The 24,599-nt window shown below is 36.1% G+C and overlaps 1 protein-coding gene across 3 annotated transcripts in view; it reads left to right on the forward strand.

Moving 5' to 3' along the window:
- Window positions 1–495: 495 nt before the first annotated feature.
- LOC110023996 (clustered mitochondria protein) overlaps window positions 496–24,599 on the forward strand; it is a 116,547-nt gene continuing 92,443 nt past the window's right edge. Inside the window, exons 1-6 of one of the 3 annotated variants that reach the window (XM_020723685.1) lie at window positions 496–672; window positions 1,128–1,353; window positions 2,431–2,495; window positions 16,724–16,913; window positions 16,991–17,122; window positions 17,306–17,462. In XM_020723685.1, the coding sequence (XP_020579344.1) occupies window positions 1,137–1,353; window positions 2,431–2,495; window positions 16,724–16,913; window positions 16,991–17,122; window positions 17,306–17,462 (761 nt within the window). In that variant the 5' untranslated portion in view covers window positions 496–672; window positions 1,128–1,136. The remainder of the gene's footprint in view (window positions 673–1,127; window positions 1,354–2,430; window positions 2,496–16,723; window positions 16,914–16,990; window positions 17,123–17,305; window positions 17,463–24,599) is intronic. The other 2 variants (XM_020723686.1, XM_020723687.1) reach the window with 2 other exon arrangements.

Below are 24,599 nucleotides of genomic sequence, written 5' to 3' on the forward strand. Positions count from 1 at the left end.
TATGTGTTATTGATGTGTTATCATGTGTTCTTCAGAATAACGAGATGAAATATTACTATAATAAAGCGACAATGATAAATAATCCTAAAAATATTTGTTTACTCAGTAACACATCGGTCGGGTCAGGCTGCACGTTTTTATTTTTTTATGTAGGAGAGCCGATTTTTCACGTGTCAGTTTTAAATTGAATTAAATTGAACTCCACAAATAACTCTGTACGCGGAGCCCTAATGTAATAATTTTCGGGTGACAATTCAAGAATTGGGTGGCATGTAGGAAAATGCCTTTTATTTTTTCACTAAATTATAACTACTATCACCATCAATGCAGGTGACCGCATATGCTTCTTGTTTGGGAAAGGAGCCAGCCAAACCCTAACCAAAATATATATATATATATAAATATATATATATAAATAAAATGTCAATATTCCAACAATGCACTTAAAAAAGAAAAAATCTCCAAATTTGCCATTCATTTCCACTTATTAATGAAGAATTGGGATCATTAAAAAAAGAGGAAAAAGGGGGCCTTCTGAGCTTCAAAAGCGAGCAAGACCTCCCAATACCCTTTACATCCGCCGCCATCTTCTCCTCTGTTCTTCCCTAAAACGCTCTGTCTCTACATTTCTCCATCTTTCTGCTATTGCAGTCACTTTCATCCTTTCCCGAGGTACTTTTGTTTCTCATTCTCGGAGTTTTGTTGCTCGAAGATTAATTTGGTTGATTTTTGCTAAAATAACGTAGCGATGTTTTTTTTTCTCCATCTGAAATCATTGTTTCTTTGAATTTCACCTCCAACCGGGTCTCCTTAATTTTATATTTTTGGTCAGTGGCGGTGAAAGCTGATCGCCTTGATGCTCCTTGATTGTTTTCTCTGGTGAATACAAATAAATTATCCGTTGGGTTCCTTGTTTGGTTTTTTTTCTGTTATTTCTGTTTACTTTTTTGGTGTTCTATGCTGAGCTCCACTGAATGGATGAAAGCTGATCACACAATGGCCATCTCTTAATACTTGCGCCTTTAAGATATATATTTTTTCTAATTGGTTTTTCTGTCATCTAGGAGAAGACTTCACGCATTGACGCACTCAAATACTTACGATTGATTTTCTGGTTGTGCTACTAGGATACGATAATGGCCGGGAAAGCTAACAAGGCAAAGAACAGGGGGAAATCCCTTAATCGGACTGCTACTGAATCTTCAGAGTCGCTGCCTTCAAAAGAAGTTTCAGTTTCGCTAGATTCTGGTAATAGGGATGTTCCCGAAGCCAATGGTGCTGCTGATAGTAAAGCCGAGAATTATGAGGAGGTGACTACAATTGCTCCAGAAGCTACGCCAACAACAGCAGAAGGTTCAGATCCTTGCTCTTCAATTGTGCTTTTATTTGCTTCCATTGAGTTAATTCCTCGAGCTGCTTTTCTAATTTTTGAAGCTAAGACAATGCAATAATATAAGTGTGCTGAAGTAGTTTGGAAAGTAATTTGTTTTATTGCATAATATAGTGAACTAAGGTTTTATTTCCATGAACGTCTGAAAGCATGTTAAAACGGCGAAGATGCTGATAAACTTTGGAATTAATAGTTCCATGCATATTGGCGAATTTAAGTGGCAAACAAGTTTTTGATGCGCACACTGCTTTGTTTATATTATCTAAGGTGAAATTTTCGAGAAGCAGCAAAAAGGCTTTGAGTGAAGTAATATGCAAGAGTTATTGATTTATTTGTCAGATGATTGTTCTTGAAAATCTGAATTAATTTTGTTTATTTCTCTTTTATTTAGTGAAACTGTTTTATTATTCATAACAAAATTATTGGCATTATTAGTATTTTTTATTAAGATTATTTCATCTTTTAGAACTGCTAATTATACCAAATATATCTACATTTCTGTGAAGCTTAAGGTTCTACCTTGTTTCAATGAATTATACACTGAGAAAAGGAAAGAAAATGCTAAAGGAATTGAATTTGAATTATTTTTCATCCAATTGTTTGATTGAGAAGAGATCTGAGCGGGAAAAATAATTTTTCTTTCTTATTTTGCTCACAAGAAATTGTGTTTTAATCTCTTATAATGAGGTCCTTGCAATTCACAATAATGACCTAATAGAATTTTCTTCCTATTTTTCAGTGAGGTTGGATTGGAATAGTCAATAGAAAAAATTAATTTTTTATATTTTTCTGGTAAATTCAACTTCTTAATTACATTGGAATTTACAGTGGAGCCAAACAATGAATATGAATTTATGAAGTAAAATACATTTAAATTACCCATATTTCCTTCTAACTAAACTGACCCTAAAAGAATGAGTTGGTGCAAAAGCTAATTTTTCTTTGCATTGAATCTTTTACAACTGATTATTATCAACAATAAACTTGCTGTTTCTTCTGAACTTGGTGAACTGAGTCTACCGAATCTTCTATTTTTAAAGCAGCAGAATCTCGTTTGTATCCTGTACCTGTCAAGACACCATCGGGAGAAAAACTAGAATTGCAGGTATGTTTCCATTATGATTATTTTTATTTTGTGAATCAACCCTTATTCTCATCTGTGTAGTATCTTGTATTTTTTTTTGTACATTTTTAAAGGGAAATGCTAAAGGTCTCAGCTAATAAGTCCCTTTTCTATTGAAGCTTACTTAGTCCCAACTATTTAAACAGACTGTAAATTGAATAAAAATTTTTGGAGATAACCCATCTAGATTCAATTTTTCCAATCAGCATATTCAATTACTATAAACCCAACAATTCTTTGGTACTAGCTCCAACAAGAGTTGCTTGAAGTTAGAAGCTATGTTGATATATACTAATGCTTGATGCTCTCCACTTGTTTAAATTGATAGCCCTAAGATTCTACAGACTGGCTACCTTCTAGTTGCCTTTCTACTCTCATGCTTAAGTAAGATGAGTTCGAATCATTATAGATCAATATCAATTTGGAACAAGTGTTGCTTGTATAAATGCCCTATGATATGAATTATTTGTAACTAAATTTCTTAATATGTGTTAACAGCTCATTGATGATCATGACGATGAATATGAATATTATTACTATATAGTGCCTGATAACATTTTAGATTACATGGTAAGCTTGAATATCAGCAGGACGGTATCCACAAACTGATAGAGTATTTTGACACTTTTGATAAATCTTTTACTCTAGTACAGGGTGTTGGGGCTAGGCTGGCCAAAACTTGATCGAAGGTGACACCAATATATGAAAATGAAAACTCGACGAATAAAATTTTTATTCTTGACCAACAACGTTTCACAATTTTTAACTATTGAAACTAACCCCTCAATTAGAAGAAATCTTTGACAGAAATAGCTCAACTTAGTGCCAAACACAATAAAAAAATATGGCTACCGAAGCTTTGATACATATGGTCTTACTCAGTACAAAGTAGGCAAATGCAGTACTAGCTACAAACTGAATTGGAAGGGACGGAGCAGCATGTGCGAAAGAAATGTAGTTGAGGCAATTACTGATAGCAAAGAAAAGAATACCAATTTTCTAAGTATGAAATTTTATAATTGGTTTCAAAATAAGCTTGGTAGATCCATCATTACTGGCTGTTAATGCTATCCAAATCAGTATTAACCCAGCCAGCGGCAATCCCCAGTGTAATTTTCTGAAGGATGATTTACTGAATGGAAACTCACCCTGCTGGAGTCACTAGTATGGCTGATTGCTGGCACTCTGTAGCGAAAAATTTAAATGAAAGGAGTATATTACTGTTCAATAAAATGGAATTAAATGTAGAAACAGTTGGACAACATAAGACCTGTTAAAGTATATTTCTTGAATCAAGAACTGGGAGCTTCGGAAAGTTGCCATACATAAGAAATATTTAACTAGTTGCATCGATTCGATATTGGGAAGAAATGGTAAATTACTGTTTTCAGGAGATCAACACCAATTGTTAAACAAATAGAAAACAGAGATTTTGAGCTGGAAACATTCTCAAATTACAAAACTCACATTTATTTGCTGTCATGATTTTCGGCTGCAGCAATATTGTTTCCCAGGTAAACTACACATTATTTATTCCAGGTAGTCGGCTACTGTTAGATTAATTCAATTCAGAAGGCTTAGAGTTTGGCAGGGAGGCATCACTAGGGTGATCTGCCCTGGAACAGCCCTCCACTTCTAGAACAACCCGATTTCTAGAAGCTGAACGCTTTCTAGCTACTGGAAAACTCTTTGATTGGAAAATTGACGGTCCTAGGGTGGGTCTGGAGGACTTGACAACCAATTTTGGCAAAGTCTCGGATTCCACTATGGCTCCCTACACTGTGAAGAAAAACTCGTTAAATTATTCCTAATAAGAGAAGTAAAAGCTATTTATAATTTCATAGTTGGATTATCCCTTATAAAAACATTTCTTGCTTCTTGTGTAGGATAAGATTTTTCTTGATGTCTAGATTTTTATTTTTATTTTGGGGTTTTTACATCGCTATCACCCTAGACTTTCAATATAATTTGTTAAACATCCAAACATTAAAATTTACACTCTAGCCAACCACCCAAAACCTATGCTCCTTTCAAAATAAGCACCCAGCGCACGGAGTTCACCATTCGCTTTGTCGCCGTCGCTCGCCACCTTGCGCCGTTTCATACCCCATCGCTCCTGTCTCTCGCCGTCTACTTGCTATTATGCTATCTTGGTCACGGGAAGAAACAACGAGTTTTTTTTCATTGGACGAAGCACTTTGGCGGTTTGGCTAAGCATGCTGCCTCCTCTACCACTATCTCCTCAATATTCTTTTCCGCCATTGGAAAAGTTCACTGATGCTTCATTTGTCAGAAGGAATTTTCAATCGGGCAGGCATGGGGGGTCACAAGCTGTGCTACTAAGACTGAAAAGGGGTTGTGGCAACGGCGGCAATGGCGACGATGACGACGACATCTTTAGAGGTTTTGAGCTCGGGAGCGAGGGAATTCGTTTTGAATATTTTGTGGCGGGCAGTCAATGTGTGGAGACTGAGGAAGGGGCGGTGCAAAGTCCTCTAGCATTAAAAAAGCCGCGTTGTATGATTCTGGCTTGATAATTAATTGCATGTCTTGTTCACTCTTTGTTCCTTAGATATTAAAAATTCTATGTTTTTGTTGATTTTGTTTTTGTATAAACAGAAGGATTGGATTCTTTGTAGTTTAGGCTTCAACTATGGTGTTTAATATTTTTTTTAATCATGTAGGGACATGAAAATATTTGGTATGAATTTATTTGTTGTGAATTAATGAAATAGTAGAATTGGGCAGTCGGAAATGATGAAACACATCACCAGCCATTTGCCAATCCAAGTAGCTGAGAATAGGTAATCCAATCGTGTAGGTAGGGGCTTAAAAATCCGCATTTACGCAATTGGAGTGATCTTACAGGGGTGCCTTCATAAGTGGTTCGCCCCCATTGTTTGTGTAAATTAATTTTTCTTTTCTTCGTCAGTTCTGATTTCCTCAATGGCTTACTTTTTTTATTTTTCTTTCTTGATTGCTGTTTTAGTTAGATTGTTGTTTCAGATTTCTCCATTTGATCGGATGCCTTCTTATTTTTCTTCTCTGTTTATTTTCTTATCCAGCTTCTTCTTAATGCTTTCTTTATCTTTCCTTGATGGTTAGGTTTGTGAAGAGATTTGTTTCCCCATATCCATTGATATATAGCAATTAATAATTGTTGTAGTCCAAATAGGTGATCGAAGAGAAATGCTATGATAACAATTTTCATTCTTACAGTAGGAGCAGAGATTTATTATTTTTTTAAAGAAATTGTGAATTAGTGTATCATTTTTTTCTCCTACTTAGAAAATGGCAATGTATAATCTTTGTCTCTCAACATGTGCTGCATTAATATTTTGGTTTAAATCAGCCGAAAATGGGTTAAAGACATCTTGTAGGATAAATCTACTTCAAACAATTGTTGGGGCAAAGTGTGTGATTTGCTATTCTGCTGTCTCTTTTTTATTTCGGTGTCGATTTTGTATCCAAAGCTTAAGATTTATGCAAAGCATAAAAAAATGAGAAGAATGGCAAAAATGCAACCATGGGGTATCCAATATTAGATTGACAACAAGCAAACTTTGTGGGTTTATTAGGAGAGAAATTCACTGAGCATGATAAAAATAATATGCAATTAGAGGACTGTTCACAACCAAACTTGAATTCACACATTTTTGAAGTTCCAAGTGATATGAAATCCAATGGAGAAGATAAAGAAGTTGCACAAATTATCTTATCCTAGAGTATGCTGCCTATGGGAAATTATTATCTTATAAAATTTTTGTATCTAATTTTGAAGTTTGCATGTACCCAAGTCAATTATTCATGAAGTACTTTAAAGTCAAAAAAAAAAAAAAAGCAATTGAAGAGGAGATCCAAGCTAATGATCTAAATGATACACTTGATCCAAATGACACATGGACTTTTACAAAGCTTCCTCCAGATAAAATGCCCATCGGGAAAAATGGTTGTTCAATATCAAGTACAAAACAAATGTGAGCATTGAGAGGTTCAAGGCTATGTTGGTGGCCAACGATTTTACTCAGTCTTATAGGATAAACTATCAAGTGTCGTATTGCACCAATGACCAAGCTAAACATTGTAAGAATTTTTCTTTGCTTGGCAGTGAAGAAGAAAGAGTGAGATTTGCAATAATTTGATATCAAGATTGTCTTTTTGAATGAAGTCCTTGAGGAAGAAGTGTCTAAGAAGATTTCACAAGGTTTGAAAAAAAGCTCAAATAAAACATATGATTTATAAAATAATAATGCCACTTTATGGACGAACAATCTCTGAGGGCTTGGTTTGACAAATTTGCCAAGACCATGAAATCAATTGGTTACATCCAATGCCAAGCTGATCATATACTGTTCATAAGGCATACACAAAGTAAGAAAGTCATACTCATTATCTATGTAGATGGTATGATCTTAACATATGATGATAAAAAAGAGATTGTGAAGATCAAGAAGGCTCTTGCCACTGAATTTGAAATGAATGATCTAGGAGCTATGAGATATTTTTTGGGCATGGAAGTGACCAACTATAATGTGAGATTTGTGATATCCTAAAGAAACTGCATCTTAAACCTAGTAAAAGAGACCGAAATGTTGGGGTGTAAACCTGTTGAGACTCTTATGGGTTTCAACAAAATGTTACATTCAAAGGGAGAAAAGACAAGTGGAAAAAAGGTTGATACTAGAGATTGGTGGGTAAGTTTATGCAGTGATACCTGAATTAAACAACCCTTAATAACAAAAGAAAATATTTTTAAGCAAATACATGCGGTCACAATCAAGACTTCAAACAAAATTAAAAAACACAACAAACATCAAGATTTGGCAAGGGTCGGGGAGTGGATTAGGCTAGAGATGTAGATGAATAGGTGGAGCGAGCGACGTTGTTGCTATTGGTCTGAATCAGGGGGGAAGGGATGTGGATTCTTAGGTTACTGTTGAGGAGGTGTAGGAAGAGGAGGCTGCATGGGTGGTTGGAATAGGAGACGTGGGGGAAGGATGTAGGGCTGGCTGCTACGAGTAAGGGGGAAGAAAGGAGGGGAAAGGTCGTTGACTGATTGCTGGAAGAGAATAAAAGGGGTGGCTACAACAACTGGTGGCTGGGTGCTGCAAGGGGACAATAGGTTGGCAGCTGGACAACTGTTGGAATACAACTATAGGTAGGTTGGGGAAGCGCCGGAGGGAAAATCAATGGTGGTTAGTCACCACTTCGGAGATGGATACAGTTAGAGCACCACCAATGCTCAGATACAACCATAACAAGTGGAAGAAGCCTGTAAGTAGAACTATGAAACAAAACTTAACCTAACCCTATACTTAGTATACACACCTTAATAGAAGATATATAGGCAGGAAAATGAAAAGGAGGGCGGGGGGAGGTTTGGGCGGCAATTCCTGCCCCTGCTTGACCGACCCTATTCCACTGATCTCTGGCTGGGCAAGAGGACCAGCCCTACATCAGTCTTCCGGGATTGGGGGAGCTTCGACTTCATCCATCGAATTCACACTAAGTCTCTTTCTTTAAAGGTCACTTTTTTCCATGTATTGTTTGCCTGTGCATGGTACTTGCGATTATGCTTAGTATTCTCTTTTCTACTTCCTAGTCGAGTTTTTGAATCTCATGCACTCGTCCCTTAGTGTCCTCGCTCTGTCATTGCCAGGAGCGGTATCAATTTCAGTGGAGTGAGCGGGTTGTGCCTGTACACGACCTTAAATTGAGTGCGACCCATGGTCTGACTTACGTATCTATGGTATGCAAACTCAGCCTGAGCTAGAAATCAAATTCCACTGCTTGATATTCTTCCCAATAAAATATTTCAGTAGATTTTCAAGACTCATGTTAACTACCTTCGTCTGACCGTGCATTTGAGGGTGAGCCGTGGATCTGAATTCCTGCCCCTGCTTGCCCCTGCTTGACCGTCCCTATTCCACGGATCCCTGGCTGGTCAGCAGGACCATCCCCACACCAGTCTTTCGGGATTGGGGGAGCTTTGACTTCATTCATCGAAGCTTCTGGATATTCGTAATATGACGCCAGGTCCGCGACATTGAATGTGGCTGAAACGTTGTAGTTCCCTGTCATGTTGATCTTATAGGCATTATCATTCAACTTTAAGAGTATTCTGAAATGTCTGTCTGTTCTGAGCTTGAGTTTTCCGAATGCTCCTACTGAGAATCTCTTTTTCTTTAGCCGAATTCACACTAAGTTTCTTTCTTTAAAGGTCACTTTTTTCCATGTATTGTTTGTTTGTGCATGGTACTTGAGATTCTGCTTAGTGTTCTCCTTTCTACTCCCTCGTGGAGTTTTTGAATCTCATGCACTCGTTCCTTAGTATCCTCACTCTGTCGTTGGCAGGAGCAGTATCAATTTCGGTGGAGTGAGCGGGTTGTGCATGTACACGACCTTAAATTGAGTCAGCCCATGGTCTGACTTACGGATCTATGGTATGCAAACTCGGTCTAAGCTAGAAATTAAATTCTGCTGCTTGATATTCTTCCTTGCAAAACATTTCAGTAGATTTTCAAGACTCATGTTAACTACCTTCGTCTGACCATGCATTTGAGGGTGAGCCGTTGAACTGAATTGAAACTTAGTGTCTAATTTTCCCACATAGTCCTCTAGAAGTGGCTCATAAACTTGATATCCCTACTTGGCATGATGATCTGAGGTATTCTATGCAGTCTCACAATTTCTCTAAAGTACAAGTCGGTGACACGCGAGGTATCCACTGTCCTATGGCATTATACGAAATGTGTCTTCTTCGAGAATCAGTCCACGACAACCATACCTGAATCCTTATTCAGTAGTGAACTTAGATGTCCCACCACAATGTCCATGCTAACGTCCACCCATGTTGTCTCTGATATTGGTAACAGGGTGTATAACCCTGAATCTTGCCCCCTAGTTTTTTCCATGTGAAAAAATCCTGTACTGCCTGACATGTTGCTATGCATCTCTCACTAGTAAGGGCCAAAGAAGTGTTCTCTCACGAGTGCGAGTTTTCTTTACCACAGTGCCCTGCAATTCCAATGTGGCATTCTTGAACGATGGCTCTCTTAGCGAACACGTTAGAACACACAATTTACTTTGATAGAATAAGTACCATTGGCTCCTTAGTACTGCTCGGTGGCATTCTCCTGACTGCTCACAGATTTTTTTGAAATCTTTGTTCATCTTGTAAAGCTCCTTTATTACCTCAAAGCTCACGACATGAGCCTGCATCGCAGGGATCAACTATTGTCGGTGGCTTAACGCATATGCTACAGGTTCTGACTCCCTGCCTTCTTCTTAGGGACGAATTTGAATGACACTAAGAACTCCACCTAAGTTGAGTGCCGTCCCTTCAATTTACTCTTGTTGTTTAAGAATTTCAAGGTTTCATGATCCATGAACAATGTGAACTCACTTGTCAGCAGATAATGGCTCCAGTGCTCAAGAGCTCTCACAATAGCATAAAATTACTTATTGTACGTTGAATACTTCCTCTTAGAATTATTCATCTTCTCACTGAAAAAGGGTGATGGGGTGACCACTTTGGCTTAACACTACTCTTATTTTCATGTCGAATGCATCACTCTACTGCGAACAACCAGTTGAAGTATAGTAGTGCAAAAACTACGCCTGGGTCACCTTCTCCTTAATCGCATTGAAACTATTTTTAGTTGCCTTTGTCCACTGGAATTTGCCTCTTCAAAAGATCGGTCAGAGGGGCGGTGATGGTACTGAAACTTTTGATGAATCACCTATAAAATGATATTAGTCCCAAAAACTGCCTCAGCTTGGTGAACGATTGCGATGCAGGCCAGCTCACAATGGCCTCGATTTTTGTCTAATCCATTTGAATGCCTGCATTAAACACGATATAACCCAAAAAGTATTCCTGATTTGTCATGATGTGACACTTCTTTGGATGGACATATAGTTTATTTATGCGCAATATCTCAAACAGGACCCTCAGGTGCTGTTAAGCGGTACTATATTGACTGTACACCAGAATGGTGTTAAAGTAGAACAACACAAATTTCTCAATGTGAGCCAAAATATCTGATTCATCAACCTCACAAAAGTGCTGAGCGCATTTGACAAGCCGAAGAGCATAACAGTTCACTCATATAAACTATCTCGTGCCTCGAGCACGATTTTTTCACTCATCTCCTGTCATCATTCGGATTTGGGGATATCCACTGTGTTCGTAAGTCGATTGTAGAGAAGATGGACTCTGTGTAACTGGTCAAAGAGATCATCCGGACGAGATATGGGGAATCAATATTGGATGGTAGGCTTGTTGATGGCCCTACTGTCAATGCACATCTACCACGAACCGTCCTTTTGGGTACCATTAGGGCGGGGACAACACATGGACTGATACTTTCTGACCAACCGTCTTGCAATGAGATCCTGTACCTGTCGCTGCAACTCCTTGTACTTTGCAGGATTCAATCTATAGGTTGTCTGATTCGACAGTATTGATCATTGTATGAGATCTATGGCATGCTAAATGTTCTTTGCTGCCCGTAATCCCATTGGAAGATTATCGGTCATCTCATCCTGAAAGTCTTGTAGTAATGGCTGTAGTGGTTCTGGTATCTCACTCTTCTGCTCAGTTCCCTTAGTAGCATTATTGCCAGTGCTACTGGAGCATCCCAAATTGATTGCATGAAGTTAGCGCTTAGGACTAACACTTCCTCAATGTCTCCCGCACCTCCTTAAAAGGTAACAACACGATACATTTCTCATCCTTTATGAAAGAGTATGTATTCTTGAAGATGTGCCGAATTTTGCGGTCGAATTGCGAAGACCTTCCCAACAGAATATGATATGCATCCATCAGAACCACATCACATTACACTTGCTCCTGCAATTGATCCTCAATTGAAGATTTGACTAAGCACTGTTGATTCACGCATATTTTTTTTCGCTTCTTCAACCAGGTAAGTGAGACTTGGGATATTTCTATGTGGCCAATCCCAATTTCTTCATCTTCGCGTGGACATCACATATTCACAACTCCCACTGTCGATGATCAAGCTGCAAACTTTGCCCTTTATCGTACACTTGGTGTGAAAGATATTATGCCCAACCATGATTAATCTCGCTCTGGGTTAACTGCAGAACTCTCTGTTTGCCTAAAAATTGTCCCTTTTCACCCTGGAGCTAAAGTTCTTCAGGACTATCCTCTGACTCCTTGTCTTCCACCTCGACGATGCCCTAATATGTGAATGTGAAAACTTAGCTTGTGAGACAGTTGGAGGCTATGTTTCCGTAACCGTGGCATCTAAAACCCCTTATGGATGGTACTGTACTAAAAGAGCTTTTCCTTTTTTTTTGGCTTTTTTTCACTCTTATCTATTTTGTCATTCTCTCGTCCTATCTTGCTAACTCCTCTCTAGGTACCTTATCGGTTGCATTAGCTGTAGGTGACTATCTGAATGAAGGTTGCTGTCTGAATGAAGTTTGTTGCTTGCTCTGTTTTTTCCACCTTCAACTCTAAAGATTGAACATCTCTAAGTGACTAGTATGACTGTAATTGCACAACATTGTTGATAGCGGGCTTCAGGCCCCCAATGTATCAGACTATAGTGTATTTATTTTTCTCGTTCAACTCACATTTCATCTGTAACTGGTCGAATTGTGTTGTGAACTTCTTCATTGAAATATCTTCATGCTGCAGAAGGTGGAGTCTCAGAAACATGTCACGACATTAATGAGGTGGAATATATTTTTTCTGCATTGCTTTCTTCATCTTTTCCCACTTTGTAATCTTATCAATGCCTTCTCTTTCTCTCTTTATATGTAAATTTCCCCACCACAAATAGGCACTCTTTTTCAATTTGATGGTTGCTCCCACTTGTCCTCTGGCATGTCCTATATTCAAAGATTCGCTTAATATATTGCAGTCAGTCAATAAATTTATCTTGATCCATAACCTCATCGAATTTTGGTAGATCTATTTTGGGGTCGAAGTTCTTATGTCCTCTTTATTTGGGCTCCTCTCTAGGCCTACTCTGATATTGACTTCTGAAGCGACATGGCCGGTATTTCTCTTCGCTGATGATGTCTTCCTTGTAGAACAAATTCAGATCCTCGTTCCTATCTACCTTCCGAATCTGCAGATCACAATCGAGGGTAATTTCTTTAGGATAAGACTAGTATTTGCCTAGCTCTGATACCAAATGATGCCAAAATTAACCAAGTTGTAATAACGAAAGCAAATATTAGTAAGCAAACAACTAGGGTTACAATCAAGACTCCAAATAGAATTGAAAAACACAACAAACATCAAGATCCGATTAGGGATGGGGAGTGGTATCTGTAAGCAGAGGTGTCGGCTTGGTGGTAGGCGATGGATTAGGCTAGAGATGGAGGTGGATACTTGGATGTGGCAACATTGGGGATAGTGGTCTAAATAAAGGGGGAAGGGAGGTAGATTTTTTGGTGTTTGTTGATGGAGGCGTGGGAAGAGTGGGCTGCAGGTATGGCTACAATAGGAGACGTGGGGGAAGGAGGTAGGATTGGCGGTTAGGAGAAAGGGGGAATTAAGGAGGGGAGAGGGTCGGTGGCTAATTACTTGAAGAGAATAAAAGGGGACAGTAAAATAGCTGGCGATTGGTTTTGGAAGGGGGCGCCGAAGGGGAAATTAAATACCGACAATTAGACAGCTACTGGCTGATGACTTTAGGTAAGTAGGGAAGCCCTGGTGGGAAAATCAAAGAAAGATAGTCGTCACCTCGGAGCAGGATATAGCCGGAGCACTACCTATCCTCAGATACAACCCTAACTAGGGGGAGAGGCTTATATGCAAAAATCTGAAACAAAACATAGCTTAACCCTAGACAACAAACACATCTTAATAGGGGATAGATAGGTGGGAAAACAAAAAGGAGGAAAGGTTTGGGTGGCAATTCCCACCTCTAATGGACCGTCTTTATCCCGCTAAGCCTTGACCAGTTTACTTGGACCGTCCCCATGTCAGTACCTGTTACGTTAGATCTGATATTGCTTACTTTGTGTGCTTAACCCTAGACTCAACAAAAACACATATTAATAGGGGATAGATTTGTTGGAAAACGAAAAGGAGGGGGAAGGTTTGGGTGGCAATTCCCACCTCTGATTTATCGTCCCTATCCCACTAAGCCCTGAACGGTTCAACTGGACCAACCTCGCGTTAGTACCTGTAATATTAGATCTGATATTGATTACTTTGTGAGCATTGTGAGTCATAATATGAATAGTCTAAACGAAGAATTATTTTGAGATGATTTACAAAATATTGAGGTTTCTTAAGAAGACCCCTGACAATGGGATATTGTTTAAGAAATATAAAAAAAAGTAGAAGCTTACACTGATGCTAGTTGAAAAGGAGAACTCTTAGACAGAAGATCCACATCTGGGTATTGTTCTAATGTATGGGGAAATCAAAGAAGAATAGTCACCACCTCGGAGCAGAATATAGCCGGAGCACTACTTATCCTCGGATACAACCCTAACAAGGGGAGAAGCCTATAAGCAGAAATTTGAAACAAAGCATATCTTAAATCTAGAAAACAAACACATATTAATAGGGGATAGATAGGTAGGAAAACGAAAAGGAGGAAAACTTTGGGTGGCAATTCTCACCTCTAATGGGCCGTCCCTATCCCGCCAAGCCTTGACCGATTTAGTTGGACCGGCCCCATGTCAGTACCTGTCACATTAGATATGATAGTGCTTACTTTGTGAGCTTAACCGTAGACTCAACAAACACACATATTAATAAGGGATAGATTGGCCGGAAAATGAAAAGGAGGGGGGAAAGGTTTGGGTGGCAATTCCTACCTCGGATTGATCTTCCCTATCCCGCTAAGCCCTGACCGGTTTAGCTGGACCAGCCTCGCTTCAGTACCTATCATATTAGATTTGATATTTATTACTTTGTGAGCATTGTGAGTCATCATATGAATAGTCTAAATGAAGAAATATTTTGAGATGATTTACAAAATATTGAAGTTTTTCAAGAAGACCCTTGTAGATGGGTTATTGTTTAAGAAATCAGACAACAAAAAAGTAGAAGCTTACACTGATGCTAGCTGAGAAGAACTCTTAGACAGAAGATCCACATTTGGGTATTGTTCAAATGTATGGGGAAATCTTATCACATGGAAAAGTAAAAAACAAATATTGGTCTTTAGTAGTAATGCATTATCTGAGTATGAGTGGAAATATTTCTTTTTGAATTTGTCAAGGAATGTGGATCCAAAGGCTACTGAATGAGTTGAGATGCTCCAAAGTCAATCCCATAAATATGTCCCGTGTCAATCAAGCCGCCATTAGTATTGGAAAGAACTCTGTGCACCATGCCAAAACCAAACACATTAAGATTTATAGGCATTTTATCTCTGAAAAGGTCAATTATGGAATTGTTCACTTGATCTACATTCCGACACATCTTCATGTCACATATGTTTTCACTAAATCCCTACTTTTAGATAGCTTTAATGATTTGAATACCATGCTGGAACTTTACAAAATTTATGACCCAATTTGTGGGGGAGCGTGAAATTATGTCCCTGTAAAGTTGGCCCAGATTGCCTGTCATATGGGCCTCATGTGATTAATTTGTGGAAGCCTATTTCAATTTTATTCATTTTTATTCTGTTTCTTATTAGAATGTATGCCTTTCTTTTTTTGTTTTTTTAATATTTGGCGAGTTGTAATAGCCTTAATTATGTTTGTCCTAGACATTTCTCATATAATAACGGACAATGCTGTAATTTTAATATGATGGAATAATAGAATATAGTTTCTCCATCTTTATGCATTATTTGTACAAATTGATGGAATTTACACAACATATTCTAACATTATAAGGATACCAAACAATCATGATATTTAAGAATGCGAACATAATCAGTAAAAACTTATTTAATATTTCATAAATCATGATAGGGCAAGACAATTGTAAGAAAATAAGAAGATAGCTACTTAAAGAACAATATTTATTAATGAAGCGTACACATAAAATTTCAAGTTACCAAATCATAATTTTTAACCTTCTAAATAACAATTTAATTAGCTATATCATTAAAAAATTGTAGAAGAATTTAAAAAAGGGAACAAAGAGACTAGAAGAATGTGAATAGCTTCTTAAATTGACAACCTAAGTGTTTTCACCCATTTCTAACTTGGGCCATGTTATCTAGTATATGCTGGATGAAAGTATGAAGAAAAAAATGATTGAAGAAATAGAACACTTTTCGAACATAGAACAGGCATAACGTGGAGAAATAAATAGAGAAAGCATATTGTGGCCACTCGAGCTTTGTTTATAGAAGTAAAGAAACTTTGACATCGAGGTCGCTGATCTTCACATGGGGTGGGGTTGCTCATTCCCTCGACCCTAGCCTGTGCTAAATGCCGGCATGAAAGTCAAAAGGGGAGGAGTCTAGACTCGGAGGATTTTGCAAGATATGGGAACTGAATTTAAAGTTTTGTAGTTTATACTTTATACTTAAACATTTATTTATTTATTATTTCTTATGGTCTATACGTGAACTGTTTTTAAATTCTATACTTTATACTAAAAATTTACTTTGTTCTTTATACCCTAAACCCTAAATTAGAGAAAGTCGTCTTAGATGATTTGGTCACATTAATTGTCGACCATCTGATTATCCGATTAGAAACCATCTGATTATCCGATTAGAAGAGTAGATGTTTTAGATTCGATTTATGTTAAGAAAGACAGAGGTTACTTGGGCTTATGCTTATTGTGTAATAAATGATCTTAATTTAGTAGAGCTAAATGAAGATTTGACACTAAATATGACACTAAATAGGACGCAATGGAGAGAAATGATTCATGTAGCCGACCCCACGTAGTGGGATTAAGGCTTTGTTGTTGTTGTTGCTGTATACTAAACATTTACTTATTAATTATTTAAAGAGTATTTAAAGAGTCAGAAGCAGGGAGCACAGAGGGTTGTCCCAAGCTTCTTTAGTATTGTCTCTGATAGCATTGTTTTTCCATTAAGAGAATGTAGAGCTGAGTGTTTTTGGTTTATTTGAGTGCTAACATTATTGATTATTATTTTTCTTTTTTTCCTTCTCTCGCAGCAGTTTCTTTGTGGAGTTTTTTGTCATGTCTTCTATTTGTACCCCTGTTTTTTTTAGTCGCCTTTTCCATTAAAGAGCTGCTAATTTTATCCACCATAACTTTGGGTTTGAATGTATAGTTAAACTCAGAAGATTCTGTAATGGACATCAGGCAGTTTCTACTTGATGCTCCAGAGACTTGCTTCTATACCTGCTATGACTTAGTCCTGCACGCTAGTGATGGCTCCCCTCACCAGTTAGGGGATTATAGTAAAATCTCTGAAGTTGCAGACATTTCTACTGGTGGATGCTCCATAGAGATGTTTGGAGGTATGCTTTCTCATTTATGACTCATGCATAATTATGATTAACCGATAATGTTTGATTTTTTGTCAGTATTTATGCAGTTCTATATGATGATAGATCTATAAGATCTCATGTTCGTCGTTCCCGAGATCTGATTTCTCTTTCCAATTATCATTCATCGTTGTCCACATCACTATCCTTGCAGCATGAACATTCTCAACAAAAGTCTTCAGGTTTATACTTGCCTTTGATGAAGATGCATATTCTTATATCACATTTTAATACTTTCAACTGTGATTCTTGAGTAAAGAAGTGCGTTGAATGGGATGCCTGCCTAGCTTTTGCTTCAACTTATTAATGGTTTTATATATGTTATTTTTTTATTATTTTATAATTAAAGCTACTTTGGTCTGCAGATGCTGTCAAAGTGGATACTCCAGAGTTAGATGCTTTAGGATTCATGGAAGATGTTTCTTGCTCTGTCTGCAATTTTGTGGTCTCATCACCTATGGATATTAAATGTGTAGAGAGCATTACTTTTTCTTCTTTCAATCCTCCTCCGAGCTATAGACGGTACGAACATATTGAACTGTTCTGTCAGGCAAACTACCCTCTTCAGATTGGTTTCTTGTTTGAAGGGATTCAAATTTTAATATTTTGAAGATTTACATACATACCACTCAATTCTTTTGTATTTACATATCTAACACCTGAACGTCAATTTTTACATATATGCCACCTTATGTTTGCATGAGAAATGTGTTTCACTTTTTAAAAGTTAAAATACTTTTGATGTGATATGAAAGATTTGAGTGGTATAAAAGTAGAAAGCAATGTTTAGGTGTTAGATATGTAAATACATAGGAATTGTGTGGTATGTATGTAAATGCTGCTTAATATTTTACTATCTTTATCTTGTTTTGCTACTGCTCCGACACAGAAGTTTAGGCTTTCCTTGCGGCTCATTTTGTGTAAAGTAAACGATTTCTTATGCGCTTGGTCACCATGAACTAAATTTATTGTTATTTTCTAGCTTGCTTATTGTATTTTCTCATTTAGGCTACTTTGTTTCATAAGAGAAGCTTGTAAAAGGTACATTAACATTTTAATTTGTTAACAATGCACAATTCCTTCTTAATCAACCCCTCTTGGATTTATTGGCCATTAGTTTTGGATTATCGTCATCTTTAAACTAATCTCCTATCACTAGACTTATAATCTGTACTGTTATGAGTTTGGTTTGCTATTTTACGAAAGCAGAATCCAAACAGTTCATTTATTAAAACAACTATGAAACTTGGACATCTTTTCAAATCATTCGTTCAAAAAAAATAAATTTTTAAAAATTATTTTTGTCATTTAAAAAGTTATTTATGGCTTTATTACTCAGCTGGGTTCTACACATTAGGATATGATTTATGAATTTGTGACTGTTTAAAATTTTTTACTACATTAAAAATCAACTTGTGATTTCACTAGTTGGACCAAAACTGTTGATTTTTTTACTTCAACTAATATTATTGCTCATCATCCAACACTGTTAAAAATTTTGGAATTTAAAGGTTGTTAGTGGTTCGATTGTTCGCTTGGGTTTGGTTCTAAACTTTAGGATTTATGGTTATAATTGTGTATGTTATTTATTTATTTTTTTGAACTCAAAAAAGTTTTTATAACTTAATATTATTAGTCAGAACCCATCTTTTCTGCCTTGTTCTTAGCAATTCAGTGTTTTTCTATTAATTCTGTCCGCTTTTTGTAGCTTCTATTGTAAGAAATTTATGCAATATTGAATTAGCTTCTTGATGAAACAGGTAATTGCCACAGTCAGATTTTTTAGATAAGGTGCTTAACTTCTATTTATCTCCCCTGCGATCCATCTTTGCCTTGTTACTTGTCACCTGCCTTTTACTTCTCAACTTTTGATTTTACGTTTTGCAGTTCTCTATTTACGACCCTGTGATTTATTCTTTTCCCTGTTGAAAATAATTGGTTTTGTATTATTCATAACATACAAAGGGAGGCATTACTTGTTAATTTTGTGCACAGGATTTTACCCGATGTGAAGGGAGTAATCTTATTGACTTCCTTCTAGAATACCTAAACGATGTAATAGGATCAAAATAAGTATTGGGTATGGTGTAGGATCATAGAAGCGCTGAATATTTGATTTGCCAAAGCGACAAATAAGGGGAAATAGGCAGCAAGTGCTGTGTAATGTGCAGGACAGCAGGGAAACTAGACCCGAGAGCAAGAAACGAAGCAGTACAAATGTTAGAAGGATCCACCACATGTGCTCTAACAAGATACATGCATCACTTGTAAGAGCACAATTGCATTGTCTCAAAGAAGAGAAATCTGAGAAGAAATGTCAAACTAGTATAAATTAAAACCAAAAAACTATTTTAACCAGCTAAAACAAAGAAATATATAGTTCTCGATGCAATTAACCATAATACTAATGTTAATTAAGTTAATTAAGACCCTAAGGGGTTGGCATAGCCATCAGTGGTTGGAATATATGGATGAGACCAAATAAAAGAGAATTGCATTCGATTTTTTGTTTCATATGTCTGTCCCAGGCGGACGTGGAAACACTTCCCGTAGTTTGCAAGAAATTGACACCCTCGTAATTCTCTCTAGGTAGGAGATGCTTGCTTATTCCCCGTAAGCTCCTGAATCTTTTTAGCGCGCCATTAGATTAACGAAATTAAAAGTTGCATAAATGTTATAGTTCTTGGGCAAGTCAATCTTGTATGTGTTGTCATTAATTCTCTTGACAATTATGAATGGCCGTGAACTCTTAGCTTGAGTTTTCCCAAAAAAAAAAAAAAAAAGAAATTTCGGGAATGAAGTGCCTGTCAATCTCCACATGTTTTGTGCGATCATGTTGCATTGGGATTTTTGTAATACTTATGACAACTTTGTTATCACAATACTACTCATTGACATGTTTATTGGGATATGTGGCTGTTCAAGAATTCCCTTCAACCATAACATTTCACATACTCCATTAGCCGTAGTCTTTATTTTGTCTTGGCACTATCCCTCACAAACACATTTTGTTTCTTACTTCATCATATAATTAGATTTTCTTAGATAAAGTATAATATTCATATGTTGATCTCTTGTCAATAACTCAACCCGCCTATTTTGTATCAGTGTATGCTTCTATATCCTGTTGTGTGGCTTTTTGAAAGAGTAAGCCCTTATCTGGTGTGCTTTTTAGATATTTGAGAATCCTATTAACTTCTTTAGGGTGTTTCTCATAGGAAAAATGCGTAAATTGATTTACCAGACTAAGTCAAAATAATATCTTGTTGTGTATGTGATAAATGTATTAACTTGCTCATCAATTTTTGGTACGAAAATGTATTCACTAGATCATCTTCCTTCCCATCTCCTAATTTCTAATTGAGATCAACCGGAGTGTCTGCTGACCTACACTCACCTCAATTTTCTTAAAAAAGATCAAATACACACTTCTGTTGGGAAATAAGGATCCCTTTCTTCGATCGAGCAATCTTGATGCCAAGGAGAAATCTCAAAAATCCTAAATCCTTGGTCTCAAAGGCTGATGAAAGAGAAGTCTCTCAAACGATTTATGTCATATATCATATCCGATAAGAATTATATTGTCTATATAAACAATCATTACGACTATTTTCCCATCTTTTAAATGTCTAAAGAACATTGTATGATCTCTTAACACTTGACCCTTAACAAACAGAGTAAATTTCTTAAACCACACTTTCGATGATTGCTTCAATCAGTATAAGGAATTTTTTTAGCTTACACACCTTTGTGTCAAACTTCTTACTAAATCTTCGAGCTACATTCATGCACACTTCTTCCTTTAATTCCCAATTGAGGAATGTTTTTTTTATATTCAACTGTCAGAGGCCCCTGTCAAGATTTGCTGCAAGTGACAAAAGAGTTTTCTTGAAGTTTTCTTTTGCGATTGGGCGGATGTCACTAAATAAATCCCACCATAGGTCTTAGCGAATCTTTTGGCAACTAGTTGAGCCTTATACTATACTAGAGAGCCGTCATAATTATATTTGAATATAAGCACCCATTTGCACCCTACAGTTGTCTTCTATCTAAGTAGATGAAGTAATTTTTATGTGTCATTTTTTTCAAGAGCTTTCATCTCCTCGAAGACAAACTCATTTCACTTAAGAACTTTTAAAGCACCCTGCATAATATTAGAAATCTCCATATAAGATAATTGTGAGGTAAAAATATAAAAAATAGGCGAGAAATTTTCATAGGACAATGGACATTCAGTGCAAGACTTCACCCTCTAACAAGCAGCAATGAAAACATTAGAATTATGAAACTTAAGATTAGAACTCGACTCAAGTTCAGGACTAGAAGATGCAAAACTTAAAAATAAAGTGGACTAAACATGCAATAAAGTAAAGGCTTAGTGAGGACATTACTTCACGGATTCTAGGTAGTACAAATAATTCATAGACTATTTTTTTTCTGAGTTTTCCTCTGGCTCAAGTAGAAAATATCAAATGTTATCAATGTCATAGTTCTTTTTTTGTAGTTGTTATAGGATAATGAATATCATGAGATGACACTTTAGGAAGACTTAAATTATCTTTGATATCTTAATGACTCGATCCACTTTCTCCTATGATTTGAAAAGGATTTTGAAAATTGTAATCAAATTTATATTTTTGTCCCCTCATTGAAGAAGAGGCGTAAAGAAGAGTTGTCATTAAAAAAAAATGTCATTCATGAAAACAAATATTTTTTTAGAAATATGATCAAAATATTTATATTATTTTTGGGTGAGAGCATAACTAACAAACTCTTTTTGGCTTGGAGTTCAAGTTTTTCTTGATTATGATTATAAATGTGAACAAATACAATACATCCAAATATCCTTAAAGCAAAAAGATGAGAACCAATTTGTTGGATATGTTTTATGAAAAACATGACAAGGTGTTTCAGAGTTAAAATCTTATTTGGTGTTCTATTCATGAAAAATTTAGTACTAAGCTTGATTTTGCTCCAAAGATATTTTACACATGTTTAGTAACAATACTGCCCGAGTTACTTTCAGTAAGTGTTTACTTTTTTTCAGCCATACTATTTTGTTGTAGAGTGTTGACACAAAAACTTTGATGAACTATTCTTTTTTCAAAGAAAATTGGCCCAAAATCTTTTTGAATTACATTCTTGGCTATTTTTACTTCGTAATAGTTATATAATTTTTAAAGTTGTGTCAGTAACATGGTGAAAAAGTTTTTGAAAGTTGTTTTTATTTCAAATTACTTTCCTTAATTAACCCATTTTACTTATCTGTGATCATATATAAAATTCATAGCATTTTTCTCAGAATAATTGTATTATGAGAACCCAAAACATCATTATGAATCAGAGTAAATAGTGTAGTTGGTTTGTAAACTTGGAGAGGAAAAGATGCACAATGATGTTTAACAAAATGACAAACTTACATTAAAATGATGACATTTATTTTCTAAAAAAATTAAAAAATAAGTATTTTAAATATTAAAAATTAGGTTGACATAATTTTTATTGACATAACATAATATCATTATCCTTGAAAACAAAAATAAAATTTAAATAAGTACTTTGATATTATCTATTCGAGTTAAGTCCATCTTTAAAATAATTAAATCCATTTTTTTTCTTTAGTATTGCCGATCATAATTCTAGTGGTAAATTCCATAAACTCAACAATAGGGTAGAAATCAACTATTTTCGAAGACAATTTTATTAATGAACAACATGTTGCAATATAAATTGGGATATTTGGAGCACATTGCGAAGAGCTAACAACAGACGAGTCTGACAGTCTTTATCTCGACAATTACCGAGAGGGAGTCATCAGTAAATTTGACTTTTTTATTCCCTACAAATGGTTTGTAGAATGAGAATAATTTAGAGTAACTAGTTATATATCAATTATTTAATGATGAATAGAATTAGAAATAAAACCTAACAATGCATAGAGTGTTACCCTTGTGTTGAAAAGCGAGACAGAGTCGAAGATAATTTTGGATAGTGAGACAATTTTTATATGTGCTTTAATTGTTCCTTGGTAAAAACGACTGCATTTAAGTATGTAGAAGGCTTCATGGTTTCTTAAACTCAGCCTTTTTGTTTTGTTGTTATTTTTTAATTTGCAGGTTTATTATAAAGCTTTCAACATTTCTAATTCATATGATGTTTTTTTTGCAATGTTTGCATTATGATTTGCACGCCATTCTTTGTCAGTATCAACATTTTTTGACACAAGAGCCGAGGTCTCATGTTCAGTGTTAAAAGGAGGTTTGGTGTTGCACAACATGAATTTTCTTTCTGATTCTTCACATCTAACATAAATCAAAAAAAAAAAAAAAAAAAAAAAAAACTTCTCGCATAGAGGGCAATGGTTTCCTATCGAGAATGCGACCTCCGACTTCTTCTAAACTCCAATGAAGACTAATTAAAATCATATTGGTCTGATGGGTTTATTTTTTTCTTATGGCGAGCATAGTCCTTCACATTCTCCCAAACATTATCATAACATTGATCAAAATCCTGTCATATTGTTACTAACTCATTGTAACAAGTATTAACATTACATTTATTCTGTTTGGATTTTCAAAATTGAGTTTTCAACTCAAAAATTTGGGAAGAATTCTCAAGTTCTATTTAAAGATCTTGAATGGCCTCCCAAATATTTTCAACAATGGGAAGAATTATGTGAGACTTTGCGATGACAAGTTTCATGGAGTTGATGAGCCAAGCTATAATAAGATAGTTTTCAGACTGCTATTTTTCCAAATTTGGTCACCGACAACATGTTTTGAAATTTCACATGTTAATTGCCCAATTTTGCCTCAATTGTCAATTCTATGGATTGAGCTCAATTGAGATAGTTGTGCCTATTGAGTTTTATAATTGTGAGATAAGGGTATGAATTATGGGAATAATAATCAATAGATACAAGCTTGAGGGAGGCTATAGGGTGAGGCGAAGTGGTTTCAACATTACTAGAGCAAGCATAGGAGATTTAATAGGTTTGGACTAAGGTCATCATCGTTGACTTATACGACATCATTTGAATTGAGGGAGAAAACACATGAGTAGTGGTTACATCGAGGGAGAATGGACAATTAGTGGCTACCTCGAGGAAAAATGCATTAACAATAGCTTTGATTGCGTGTTCGATCGTGATGGGAGCATAATCATGCTTTCGGCTGTGATGGAAAAAACAGAAGCAATGGCTATCTTGAGAAGTTATCTCTTCGATTGCACTTTCATAGCGTATTCGAGGAGCTATCATGTAGTGATTAACACTTTGCAAGAGTCCTCATGATCGCGTGTTCTTTGCAGGGAGCTTCATAGCAATTTTGGTTGTGTTCGGTTGAGAGTAGAATGTTTGGTCGAGAGTGAGAGAAAGCCGAAGCTTTGACGATTGGCGTCACTAAGTTTACTATAATGAGAGTCGTTCTTGGCAAAATCTCTGATACCATGTAGTTTTTGTGAAAAGGAAAAAAATAATTATTCCTCTTCAATTTTAGAAGGAACTTTTAAAAAGAATGAATTGTTCAAAACCTACTTTGAACATTCATAACATGGGCTTAAATAGAGTAATGCAATATTTTACAAATACACCCCTAGACTTCTTTGATATTCCCTTTTTTTCCAATAAAATGTTAAATAAGGTTCAATTCTCAACACTCC

The sequence above is a fragment of the Phalaenopsis equestris genome, unplaced genomic scaffold, assembly GCF_001263595.1.
Source record: "Phalaenopsis equestris unplaced genomic scaffold, ASM126359v1 Scaffold000240, whole genome shotgun sequence".
Lineage (NCBI taxonomy): Eukaryota > Viridiplantae > Streptophyta > Magnoliopsida > Asparagales > Orchidaceae > Phalaenopsis > Phalaenopsis equestris.